The 13836-nt window shown below is 52.2% G+C and overlaps 1 protein-coding gene across 1 annotated transcript in view; it reads right to left on the reverse strand.

Annotated features, from left to right (window-relative positions):
• CCDC12 (coiled-coil domain containing 12) overlaps positions 1-13836 on the reverse strand; it is a 51122-nt gene that overhangs the window by 15367 nt on the left and 21919 nt on the right. The window contains 1 exon segment of the mRNA XM_069475608.1: positions 5385-5452. Within this exon segment, the coding sequence (XP_069331709.1) occupies positions 5385-5452 (68 nt within the window).

A 13836-nucleotide genomic window follows, 5' to 3' on the forward strand; every position in this document is an offset into this window, starting at 1 on the left:
GGACCCAACCTGCAGAGAAGGCCTGGCACTGGCCTGACTAAAGGGTTTGGGCACCAGGCCAGAGCTCGGCGTTGCTGGGGTGGGACCTCTCTCCATGAGAGAGTCACAAACATCAAGTTAGGGAACAGGTTTTCCATCTCTGAAGAAGGCCAGTGGCCTAGTTTCTTTTGCAATATTTGACACCCACTTCAGGGCAAACCACTGTCCCTGATGGTGACCGACTGCTCCAGCAGTGTGCAGACGCTGAACCAAAGCCACAGAGAGGCGGTGGCTGTGGGGGTTGGGGGCTTGGGACTTGCCCGTTCAGGCACGTAACAACATGCACTTGCCTTCTCCTGTACCAGAGAGGGTGTAACACCTCCCTTCTTCTCCCACCTGTCGGCCCCAACCCAACAGTCCTTCCCATGAGGCAGGGCACCTACGAAACCCTACCCTAGACACACCTCCATGGCACATATCAGCCAGCCTGCCGTCAGGAGGAAGTGACTGAGGTCTTAAAAAAAACCAACAAAAGCAGCTGACATGAGTACCCCTCCAGCTTTGCAGGGCACAACACCTTGTGTCAGCAGTAGGTAGGGGGCTGGGGGAGGGGAGCTGCCTTGGAGATGAGTCATCAATGCCTCTGCAGAGTTAGCCACAAGAAGGTTGGCTGGGACAGAGCAGAGTCAGCCCAGAGAAACAGGGGCCCTTCTGGGGGTGGTGACACATCCCTCCTTCCCACAGAGCCTGGCCTGGGCTGGTCGAGCTGCTGGGGCTCACGCCCACCTGATGGGGATTCAGTTGTATGGGGATGGGATAGGATTTATCCTAGGAGAGGAATAAAACTTTTAAAAAGGAATTTCCATCTATAGATTCATGCAATTCTGATCAAAATCCCAGCAAGCTTTTTTCCCTAGATATTAACAAGCTGATCAAATGTACAATGAAAGGCAAAGGAAATAGAGCAGCCAAAATAATTCTAAAAAGGTGTCCTCAGGCAGTGAGGCAGGGCCATGGGCAGGGAGGCAGGGGAATGACTCTTCCAGATGGCTGGAGAGGGGCAAGGCCCTGGGGTGCCTACCTCCAATCCTGTTGGGCATTCTCATTTCTTCAGCCACAAACCTTGGCCCAGCAGTATATCTGATGAGACAAATGGATCTGCAGAATGAGGCCACACAGCTTATTTCCAAGGACTATCTAATGTATAAAATAAATGAGGCTCTACAAAGTGGTTCCTAATCATTAACTTCTCGGTCACATATGCTTATTTCTACTCCCATCCATTCACCTCACTGTTTTCCCAACTATTGCCCTATGTGCAAAGTTATATAAGTTATCTAAAAGTTAACTCTGCCTTTTCAAGGTCCTTCAGCTCTCTCAGGAAGGCCTCACAATGTCTTCCTTCTGCCCAAAGCCCCAGCACTGGCTGGGAGGGCAGGCGTGGCATTTGCTCCATTCATTAGGTGAAGCAAGTTTTCTTTTTCTTCCTGTCTTCACTTGAAGAGACTGAGGCTCACTGACGCAATGCAACTTGCCCAGGGTCAGAGAGCTAATAATTGGCAGGGCCCGGCCTCAAATCCAGGACCTACTTCCAAATCCTGAGCTCACTCCATCTGCCTAGCTCCTATAATTTCAGGGCCTACTGTAGAATCAAGAATCTCCTCAACATTTGTTATTTTCTCCAAGTCCTTAAGTTAAAAAAAAGTGCATGATGAACTAGCTGCACCAATCAGTGAAACTGGCCACCAGGCCTCTGCAAGGGACACTGAGTGACCTGGAGGGTGACAGGGGGCAGGTGGATCCTGCTCTGTTGGTTGACAGGGGCACAAAGGGAGCTGACACTCATGGGGTCATCCAGTGGTTAGAGTTCTGAGTGGGTGACAGTGTGGGAGGACTTCACGTCAGGGCATAAGAGGAGAAAGTGGGGAGGAAAGGAAAGGGAAGATGCCCCCCAACCTCCCCCTGGTGGGGGCTTGGTTGGGGGAGCATCAGAGAGAACTTAGCTTCGTCCATCCAGGCTGGGCCCCAGGTCTCAGATTGGAAGGGGCCCCCAGTGACACTGTGTAAAGCTAGAATTGGGGTTCATGAGCAGGGCCTTTGGGGGATGGGATGATGTGTATTGATGTCCCAACAAGAGGTTATACCACCCACCCTTTCACACTGCAGGTTCTCAGCTCTGGGCCTTTGCTACCCACACCCCACCACTCAGATTCCAGACCTAACTCAAAAGGTGTATTCTCCACGAGGCCTTGTCCTGCTGCCCTTGGCCAAAGGCAGCCCAGGGAGGGCACTGCACTTCTCTCAGGATACTTCAGAAGGGCTAGTGCCCACAGAGCCTCCCACCTGGCACCTGGGCTCAACTCAGGCTGACCTGGACTGAAGAAGCAGGCTGTTACCACCTCCCAGGAGCCAAGTAATCCGGATGCTTGCTGCTGACTGACCTCAGAGGTCATCCTTCCAGTGGAGTAGAAGGTCACCTCTTTCTTCCCAGTGCCAAAGGAGGCTGTGGGAGGGGCTGTGGTCTAGGGGCTCTCTGGAGTCTGCTCCTAATCCATAAGCATCCTGCTTGGGAGTCCTTTCCAGACTTGGGGTACAGATAAGGAGAAAGACCCCCTTTCCTGGGATAGACAGCCTCTGTTGCATCCCACTCTTTGTAGAAAGCCCTGCAGTCTAGGGTTAAGTCCACGTGGGTCTGGCCCCATGTTATAGTGACCAAGGCTCTGACCTGCCTTCCTAAATAACCCAAGCAAGCCCTCTGCTCTAAATCTGTTAAAGTCCCATGAGTCTGCTTTTCTCTGGGGGCTAAAAATACAGCCACAGTCCTTGCTAAGGCCAGGCTTCTTAGAGAAGTCCACCTGCCCAACGTCTCTAGACGGACAGCCCCAGACACCAAGCTCCTGATTACCAGGCCAGACATGTTCCACCACACTCCACTGCCTGCAAAGAGGCCGGGTTAGAGAAAAGCGGAAGAACATGATGAGTGGAAGCAGAACCCAATTCACTGTCCAGCATGCTTGGTCCCTGGGCCGTGGTAAGAAACAGGACAGGGCCCTGCACTTGCCCAGCTCAGGACAGGGCATCAGAGCAGGTCTTGTGCTCCACCACAAATGGCCTGTTAGGCCCAGCAGTGAGCAGGGCGTTCGCACGGGGCCTCACATGGCAGGGCCTCTCTTATCCAGGGCTCACTGATAGGAACCTGAAACTACATATACCCTTCATTTTCTTTTTCACACTGTTTTCATTATGAAATATCTCAGCACATAGAAACGTTCAAAGAGTAACATAACACATGTACTCACCTCCCCCAGAGTCAACATTTTGCCATATTAGAGACAGGTTTGTCCCTTTCCCTCTTTTCTTCTTTTTAAACAAAAATCACACATCACAGACAGACCCTTTTCCTAATCCTGTTTCCTCCCTGCTTCTCTGGGTGAGACTATGAGGCCATCACTCCCATGCACATGTCCACACTTCTGCTTTCCACTTTCTTAGAGCAACTGACATCTTATCACACACCTGCTTCTTAACAGTCTGTCTCCCTCCAGAGAATGTCAGCTCCGTGAGGGTAGGGGCTGTACTCTGTTCCCTGTTGCCTCCCTGGGCCCTACAATGGTTCCCTATACAGAGCAGGCAACCAATAAAGTCAGTACTTATTGACTGAGTAACACACATATAGTATCATTCTGTTTCTAATTCTGATACAAATGTTCCTGCCCTGCATGCCTTAATTCTGAAACCTGCTTCTTCCTTTACTCAACACCATGTTTTGAGATTCAGTCACATGGTTCAACATACAAGTCTCCTACTGCATGACCCACCCACCTGTTTGCCAGTAACTTTTCTTTCTCATCGAGGAGGAGGAGGGTCAGAGAAGAGACCACCAGCAAATCAAAGAAAGTATAGAAATCGGAACTCAAGGCTCTAGTGAGCAATTGAGAACCTAAGAACAAACCAGAAGACCAAAGGGCCTCTAAGCAGTTACCACAAAAAGGGGGAAACTGTGCAGGCACCCACCCCAAAATCACACAAGTCTGGGGTCACCTGGCAAAGGAGCAACAACGTGGCCTTTGTCTTAACATCACCAGCCAGGGACACACAGTGCTGGGGGCTAAGGCTCAACAAAAAGGCCCCGCCCCAGTGCCAGGGGACCCAGGCCACCGCTGAGCAGCAGCACAAGCTCTCAGCATAGAGCTGGTGCTCATCTGACTGAGTGAGGATGTGTGAAAGCACTCTGTGAGCCGTGTTTGAGAGCTGCTCCTGATTAAGGCAGAGATGAGGGCCTGCACTTGGGGAGGTTCCACTCACATTGGTGAAGGCAAAAAAAAGGCTGTAGCATTAGGAAGGCCTGCTCCAATGTGCCTATCCAGCTTTCTCTAGGGAGCATGCCCTCCCCCTACTGCCCTCCTCAAAGCACAGCTCAGCGCATCAAGATCCACCCCCCAAGTTGGCAGGTGCCTGCACAGGCCCTCTGCCTGAAGGAAGCTGCTCAGGGCAGAGGAAATCAAGACACACAGTGTGACCCTAGGCAGAGGGCCCCAGCTCAGGGCTGTGCATGGGAGGGAAGGACACGAGACCTCAGGAACTGCTGGCAGGGGGGTGCTAGTCAGACAACTCACAAAGATCAGCCACACGGCATTCCCACCCCACACGCTGGCTCCTGCAAACAGCTCCCAGGGATTTTCGAGGCAAAACAGCCTCTGAAACTCTATAGAGGTTGCAGACTCGGGGAAGATCTCGTGCCTGCAACCACGAGGGAAGGGCATCCAAGCCCCTCACATGTTCTGTGTTTAGGCAACTTAAGTTGTCAACCACATGACAGTATTTGGCAAAAGAAGATAATACTCTAAATGAACTACTGAGGGAGCAAAGCTGGGGAGCAGGGGAGCACAAACAAGAGAAGGAAGAGTCAGCCTTTGCGATGACAAAGGCGAAGGACAGAAGAAAAGGACCTCCAGGCTGAAGGGCAGTGTAAAGAGATGGATGGATGAAATGCTGGGCAGGAAATGTCGGGTGCGGGGGGTGGTGCTAAAGGGCAACCAGGGCAGCTTGGGCGAGGCCAGATGGCCAGGCAGAGCTTTACACACCAGGTACAGAAGAGGGACCTGATTTTTTAGATGTGGTGGAACCATGCCACAACAGGTGCGTGAGAGGAGTAAAAAGACATAATGTGAGGGTTAGAAATAAAACATAGGTGGTTAAGAAAGACCGATGACAAATGGGGGAGAGAAAGCAGAGAAGGCCCCAAGGAGTGAGAAGGTTGAGATTTCCAGGTCTGAACAAAGCAGCTGGGGGGGGGGGGCGGACAGAACAGAGACTCTGAATGCAGAGTTGGAAAGATGTAAAGACCTTGGGACCTATGGGTGCTGGGGGAGAGAGAAGGGCCAAGAGCCCCACATGGGCATTACCTGTGCTTCTCGCCTTCTTCCTCCTCTTCTCTGAGCTGCTTGGTCTTTGGTTCCCCATCTTCCTTGTCCTACAAAGAAAGGGAGGAAAGCCACCTGCTCAGATGGATGCTCCTAATTCCACTCCACGCTGCCCAGGGAGCTGATGAAGAACAGTAGATCTCAGGAGCCAGACACCCTGGCAGGGACCAGCTTGTTGTTCCAGCCTCCAAGCAGGGCACATGCCTACTGCATCTGACAGGCACAATCGTGGCGCCTCAATGCCTACCCCTCACTGCCCAAGCAGAATTTAAAAACACACGACCCCAGCCTGGTCCCAGGCACATGGTGACCACTGGGAGGAAGAGCTGGAAGGTTTTAGGTGGTGAGAAATGGAGCTGGTTGGTGCCACAGAGGGCCCACACTGGCAGGCCACTGGCCAACTTCATGGGTTTGGATGGAGCCTCCTGCTGAGCTGCGAGAGACTGGGGGAAGAACAGTCACCAGCAACCAGGGCAGGATGGGAGCTCAGGCCTCCTGACTCCCCTTCCAGGCCAGAGACCTCTCTAGTAATACCTGTTTGGTTCCCTTTAGAAGCAACATAACTCAAACTAGGACCAGGCTTGTAACAAGACTCATTGCCCAGGCCTGCAATGTATTCTGCGAGAAAGAGACAATGGGAATTAGTTTGAAGTTTCTATGAGAGAAATTTCTTCTAAATCTGGTTCTTTCGACTTCTCCCCCACCTCCACCTTTTTTTAAGTCTAAGAAAGTCATGTTCATCTCATCTCAACTTTGACATGGTATGTTGCTCTCCAGGTGCACTGAGGGCCACAAGAGAAGGAAATGCCATGCTGCTCCCACCTGCAGCAGAACACGTGTTTCTGGGCTTTCTCCTTTCCTACGTTACCACGGCTGCTAAATCAGTCTGCCCTGTGCACAAACTGCCACACAGGGTGTGCGGGTGCATGTGCATGCTAAAATGCATGTGACCACAGCTCGGACCCAGTGCATGGACTGAGAGGCCCCCAAACAGAGCCCTGTGGCGGGTCTCCCTGCATGCCAGGGTTGGCTCCCTGGAGGCGTCAATGCTTACTTCATTACTGGCAGCAACCTGCCTTTGGCTCTCAGTGGGGCAATGTTCTGAGAGATATCTGTAAGCTCCTTCCATAGGGACCCTGCGATGATGGATATAAGAACGAGCTGGAGCTGACATAAATTGTAAGGAAAATATCTGCTTGGACTACCCCTGCAAGAGGTTTGTTTATGCCACTGACAGCTGCCTCCCTGAAAGTGGCATTTGCTTCATGTGTCATTTCCTGCCAGCGTTCATCATGGAGACCCTGAGGGCAACAACTAGGTTCCCACCATTTCTTGGCCACACAACTTAGCAGGGAGCAAACCACCAAAACTAGGCTGGAGGCCTGGCCCAGAGAAAGGCTTCTATAACACAAACAGGTGAAGATGCCCCTTCTCCTTTCAACTCAGGTAGCTCCGTCTCATGGGGATGAGGCAGCAGCAACAAAATCACTGACCAAGTGACAACAGCTACATGAGAGGGGTCAACAAGGTTCTTGGGGATGGGTGAAGGACTTCCCACTGAAAGACGGGCAGAATTTGGGTGGTACAGGAGTGGGAAGTGCATTCTGGTGGGGGCACCGCTTGAGCAAAGGCAGGGTGTGGTCTGAGGAACACGCAGGTAGTTGGAGAAGCAGGGGGGTGAAGGTGAATGCGGGTAAGATTGTCAAGGCAGTGGGGGCGGATCACAGAGGCCCTGGCCAGTGTTCTAAGGCAACCGGAGCCAAAGGAGAGACCAGGGAGAGGCTGCCCCGCCCGCTGGCCCAGGCAGCCCTGGGGCACAGAGGCATATGCTAGATGACAGCAAAGAGGGAAGGAAGAGCAGAGTACAAACACTTAACTGAGAAACAAGTTAGGGTTCTCCAAATGGCTCCCAGGACCCCCGATGGGGCTTCCACAGAGGCCCAGCTGGCATATGCACACCTCCCTGACTAAAGGCTAGCCAATGCAGCAAGCCGGAAGCCTAGACAGTCTAACAAAAAGTTCTTCCCGACTGCCAGCTAGCAGTCTCTGAAGGCCACCCCCTGAAGTGCCTGCCCTTGATGAGTAAGGGCAGAGACGAAAGAGCACAAAGGCTCTGCTTTCCCCAAAGTGGGCTGGCTGGGTGGGCAAGGTCCCCAGCCTGGCAGGAAGGCCTCTTTTCATAGGGGTTCTGTTAACCAGAACCAGTGGGCAGAAGAGGGAAGGAACTGCAGGAAAGGGACCAGCCTTTGGGAGGAGTGCTTTACAAATAAGATGACCTTTCTAGCCCTCGGGCAAGGTCAAACTGCTGCCACCACCCTCCTGGAGGCCCAGAGACACTCAAGTGCCTCAGCAAAGGCCAAGTTATTCATTAATAAGTGAGAAAACATCCAACGATAATGACATTTTTTTTTTTAATGCCCAGCAGTCTGCTGGGTGGGGTGCAGCACTAGCTCCGTAGACAGGGTGAAGTTAAGGATGACCCCCAGCCTGGGATGCTGTGCAAAGAACAGGGGCTCAAGAAAGATAAAGATACACATCTATGGCAGGAGTAGGTGAACAAATGAACAGGCACATAAGTAGGGGGACAAGGAGTGCTCCAGTCTTCCTGTTAAAGAGTGATTCAAGGGCTGGGTATGGTGGCTCTCGCCTGTAATCCTAGCACTTTGGGATCCCAAGGCAGGAAGACGGCTTGAGACCAGGAATTCAAGACCAGCCTGAGAGACATGGCGAGATCCCATCTCTACACAAAATAGAAAAATCAGCCAGATGTGGTGGCACACTCGCCTGTAGTCCCGTCTACTCAGGGGGCTGAGGAAGGAGAATCGCTTGAGTCTAGGAGTTTGAGGTTGCAGTGAGCTATGATGACACCACTTTACCCCAGCCTGGGCAACAGAGTGAGACCCTATCCTAAAAAAAAAAAAGAGTGATTCACAGTGAGCACAATGAGTGCTCATGGGAAGGAAAACAGCTTTTGGGTGATTCTGGTCTAGGTCATAAGGTAGGACCCCTACTGCCCAGGATGGTGGATGGAGGTGCAGACCAGCCTGGAAGCCCACCCCTGCCTGAGAGACTCAAAGAGCCTCAGAACTGAAGAGCTCCCAGGCTAGCGGTTGCAACGTCCTCAATTTAACCCAGGGGGGACTGGGAAATGGCTGTCAGGGAAAGAGAAAAAGGAAAGATTTGTCCAAGGTCAAAGAACCTGTCAGTGGTAGCTGCAGGTCTGAATCAAGGTCCTCCTGATCCTGGCCCTGTGTTCTTGCCAAGGAGACAAGAAACAGCCTATCAAAAATGGCACTGAGTTTCTAAAACCAGCTGATTCCAGCCGCCTCTCCTGGAGCCGTGCTCCTTATGAGGTTCAGACCTGGCCGTGTGTACTCAGATGCAGTCACAGCCAGCTCAAGCCCAGGTCTAGGCCCTGGTGGACACCCAGCAGGAAAGCAGGCACGGCCTGGGTACACAGCATCCCTGGGAACCAAGAGACACCTCGCTCATCCTGAGACATTTAAATCAGACTCAATGCCTCAGCCCTCCCTACACACACCCTTCCCAAACTTCTCTGCCTTTCTCCCTCCTTCCCAATCCCTATTCTCCTCTGCCACCTCCTTAGGTCCCTGCCACAACCAAGCCCTGACTATTCCCCTCCAGCCATACCTGCCAGCCAGCCAGCCATCACCTCCACTCTGGAGAACGCAGCTGCCTTCCTCACTTTCCCTCTCTTTCTCCAACCCATCTCCCCTAAGTCTCTCTCCACCTTATCCCTCCACATCTGCTGGCCTCTTCTTCGAAGACACCAGTCAGACCACATTGAGTCTCTGCTCAAAGCTCCATTAGCTTCCCAAACCCCCAGGACAATAGCCATTCCTCTTAATTCCACCTGCCTGGCCCGAGGCAGTGTAGTCTCCCAAGACTCCATCACCCATTGTACCCTGTTCACACTGGCCTCTGTCCACAACATTCTCACACCCAACCTTTTGTCTCAAATCCTGAAATGTCCACTCTGATAACCCTAAGGCCACCTCCTCAAGGCAGCTGACATCCCCAGGCAAAGGGCCCTCTCACTCCTCTGGGCCCCGTGCACATCAGGGTCTGACCATTGGCCCAGGACACACACCTGTGGCCATTCCTATTCACATCCAGGCTTTAACAGCCCTTCCCTTCCCCAAGTCCCTCTCAGCACGGGGCATCTTCTGGAGCACCTCCAGGCCTAGCCCAGAGCCTATTTAGACAACCTTCATCAACTCTTTACCAATTTAACTACTACTCTCTCCACCAACGCCAGAAGAGTCACTCTCAGGAACACTGGTGGCTGGACAGCAGGAGAGTCATAGCCTGGACTGGGGCCCTCCCCACAGCCCACCTGCCTGCTCCTGGAGGTACTCCCACATTTCTGACCCTGGCCCTGGTCTCCACACCTAGGCCTTGCACCCCTGGCCTTACCTGCCCCAAGAGCCTGCAGGAAGAGGGAACTTCTGAGGCAGGACTTCAAGGAGTCTCAAAACAGCCCTGCCCAAAATAGCCCTGACTTTTTCCCTAATATTTGAAATCCTTTTACCAGAGGCAAAATTTACAAATAAACTGGAGTTGTGCAGGATTGGCATTATTTCTTCCTTAAATGTTCAATAAGACCTCAGTGAAGCCATCTTGGCTGGAAGTTTTCTTTGGGAGAAGATTTTAGATATAGGACTATATATATTTTGTTTCTTCTTGAGTCAGATTGTTAATTTGTGTCTTTCAAGGAACATCATTTCACCTAAGTTACTGAATTTACTGGCTCAAAGTGGCTTATGATACTCTCTTATTATTCTTTTAATGTCTGTAAGATCTGTAATGATATCCACTGCAATTGATAATCTGTGTCTTCTCTTTATCAGACCAGCTACATAGAGGTTTATTAATTTTGAGACGTGCCTGCATCTCATCTCCTCACACTAGGTGTTTTAACTATGGGCTTGCTCCTCAGTCTCCTCTTTCTGGAAGGAGCCCTCACTGGTCGAGTGCACCTGCCTCTGGATGGCACACGAAGTGTGCGGGCAGCACCAATCCACATCGCTGCCTGTAGGGGTAGGGCCACTGCTAGCAGCTCAGTCAACAACCAGATATGCAGGAGAGAGGGAGGGGGAAGAGAGGCTACTGTATCTCCTCCTGTTGCCCCTTCCCATCCAGATTAAGATTAGGGTCCCTCTTTCCTTGCACCTCCCAGGCTCCATGTGCCAGGCCTGCCCTGAGCACTAGGATAAAAGAAACAAGAACCGTGCTCTTAAGGATCTCAAGTCTATTCAAGGAAGCAGACTTAGAAATGTAACTCTGTGCCATGAGCAGTGAGGAAAGCTTTATTAAAAGTTTTGTACACAGTTGGTCGAGTGCAATGGTGTTTACAACTAACTGATCACAACCAGTTACAGATTCCTTTGTTCCTTCTCCATTCCCACTGCTTCACTTGACCAACCTTTTTAAAAAAAAAAAAAAAAAAAATGTTTTGTACGCTTGGGGAATTGGCAAGGGATAGTGTTGTCAAGGAAGGAGGTGGCCCTCAAACTCAATTCTAAATGTCCAGTGGGGGGTTACCAGGTAGCTAAAGAAGGCAGAACATTCCTGGGAGTGGTAAATGTGTGGCAAAGACATGAGAGCAGAGCAAGAGCACCGTCACAGCCTGCAGGGCAGACCCCCACGGCTGGCAGGGCCTTCCTCTAGTGCTGTCGGGGGGGCTGAGCCCCGCAAGAGGGCTGATCGACACTCTGAAAGGGCACTCGGGCAGCCTACAAGATGAGTCGTGGGAGGAAAGGGGGAGACCAGAAGTCAGGTGAGATGCTCCACTCCCAGCTTGGACCGGCCCCAGCCCGCTGCTTTTTTGTGTGTTTTATGTGTTTGGGAGGGTGGTTAAGGTTAAAATCAGGGCTGGGAACTGTCATGGGGGCAGGTGTGCTGAAGCAGGAGGGCTTGAGTTAAGCCCCCTCCTCATCCTAAGACTTCCCAGGGATTCAAGCTTTTAGGAGCTGCTGCTTCAGGCACTCCCTTCCAGAAGGGCATAAGGGAGGCAGGAAAGGGTTAGGAGAGCATTCCAACTTCTGATCTGGGGTCCTCCCACCCTTAGACCATTCCTGAAGCAGCTGGAGACCCAAGAGGAACTCATGGGTGCTGAAACGCTTTCCAACACCCAAGTGAATATGCCTCATTAGCTCTGAGTATGCCTGCTATAATGTCCATGGGAAACAGTCCTCTGTTCAACAACCAAGAGAAAACAAGGCTTCAAAATCCTAGTCCCCTAAGAGGTGAAACTGGCCCCAGTTTGAGCCTTTCCAGTTCTGATTTGGGACAAAGGTGGGGAAAAATCAAAAAGAGATGGGCACACAGTGCCTGCAGACAGGGCAAGGAGAGACTGACAATCTGGGGGGAACCTGGCAGTTTCCACAATTTCACCCTGTTGTCCATCCTCAGGGCCAGTGCAGCTCCATGCTGGAGTGGAGGGACTTCCTGCTGGGTGCGGCTGCAGCAGGAGCTGTGTTCCAAGGGCACTGAGAGGGTAGGGCAGTCATCCGGAGTCTGACTCACCCTGAAGACGGAGTGATAAGCTGTGGGCTGAATGCCACCACCCTTGGGACCAGAAACGGCATAGTTCTCTACTGCCCAGAGACTGGGGAGAGAGGAGACATTCTAATTCTCCTGGGCAGGCTGACATCTCATTGGGCTATAGTGCTTCCCGCTCTGGGTACCCTCCCCCCACCCCCACACTCAATTTGCTGCTAGGATTACCCAGCCTGAGTGTCCACTCTGTCTGCCCGCCAGTCTGTGAGTTCCTTGAGGGCAGATGCTCGTCCTACCTGCCTGCACCCGCAGGCCTGACACCGACCATAATGGGCACAGCATAGTGGTAGGGCACGTGGAGGCAGGAGCTCTATCAGAATCTGATGGGGAAACTGCAGCTCCATTTCATCCTGGCTGTGTGATCTTGGGCCAGTTATATGACCTATCTGGCCTTCCAGCCTGGGCTTGCTCATCTGTGAAAATGAGGACAATCATACCAACATCATAGCACTGTTACAAGAAGGAAATGACAAAGGAGGAAGGAGAATAGCCTGCAGCTTGGGTGGACAAGGCAGCAGAGCCTGATGGGCAGGGAGAATTGGGCCAATGCAGGAAGGAAAGGGCTGCAGAAAAGCTGTCAGGGCCACAGGTCACGATAAGCTTCCACTCCCATGTTTCTCATCGGATGTTCTCAGCAATCCTGTGAGCACACAGGGCAGTGTTATAATGCCGGCTTCACCCAGACATTAGAACACATGTCAGATGATCTGTGCAAGGGAGACAGATCTTCGGATTCTCCATTCAGCGCTTCACCAAGAGTCAGGCTCAGAGTTTGGCAGGGGCGGATGGGGACTACCACCCAAGGCTGGGGCCAGCTAAGAGCTACTGCTCTCCTGTGGGTGCAGGCATTCTCTAAAGGCTGTGAACAGAGAAAGAACAAAGTGCCAAGCGGGAGGCTGGAGATAAGAGCCGGAACAAGGTCAGTGGCAGTGGACTGGAACAAGGGGGTGCCTGAATGCTGTGGGGAGACAGGGAGGAGTCAGAAACGGTTGCCGGTGACTCACTGGGAGAATGAAGGCGCCTTTGACAAAAAAGGTGGTGGTGCTTAGTGGACAAAGAGAAAGGGTGTGGCAGCTTTCAGGCAGATCAGGGTAAGGCTTGATGCCTGATGAAGGCCAGTGCAGACAAAGGCCGAGGGGCCAGTGCCTGTCAAGGTGTCCTTCGCAGTGGAAAGGGGGGCCCGCTCCTCATGGAAGCAGCAGGCTCAGCCCCACCATGCACACCCCATCTCGAGGCCCAGGCAACAGCAGCAGAGCCAGGGCTGCTCCTTGCCAGGTCTGCCACACGGCCTTGCCCCAGGTGACCACTGATGTCCTGCAGGTGTCAGGAGTATGGGGAACGGGCTCCAAACCAAGTCTAGTCCTATTCTTGCCACAAGTGCATCCTGGAAACCAGCCACAAGTGCTCAAAGGAGGTGGTAGATAATTCCTCCAGGAGATTATCATCAACAATTATTAACAGTGCTGGATATACTCCATGCTGGGTACTGAGGAAAAACAGGAACAAGTAGGCACCTATTGTTCACAGAGCAGGGTGGGAATTCTTATCCTGGGTCCATGGACAGATTCCAGAGGTCAATAACCAGATATAAACACAGGCCAGGTGTGAGAAGGTGCATCTTTCTAGAGTAAGAACCCAGAGCTCTTCAGATTCTCAAGGGGTGGTCACCCAGAGGGGAGAGGGAAGGTGTCAACAGCATGGTGGGGGAGGGCACATGAGGTGTCTGGGGAGGCTCTTCAAGGGAAGTGTCACCTGTCCTGCATCTTAAAGGATGAGTGCGAGTAGGGCAGGGAGTGGAGGGGGGAAAGGCAGAAGAGGAACAACCAGGCTAGAAAGGGGCCCTCCCACTGCC

This window comes from Eulemur rufifrons, chromosome 7 (genome assembly GCF_041146395.1).
Source record: "Eulemur rufifrons isolate Redbay chromosome 7, OSU_ERuf_1, whole genome shotgun sequence".
Lineage (NCBI taxonomy): Eukaryota > Metazoa > Chordata > Mammalia > Primates > Lemuridae > Eulemur > Eulemur rufifrons.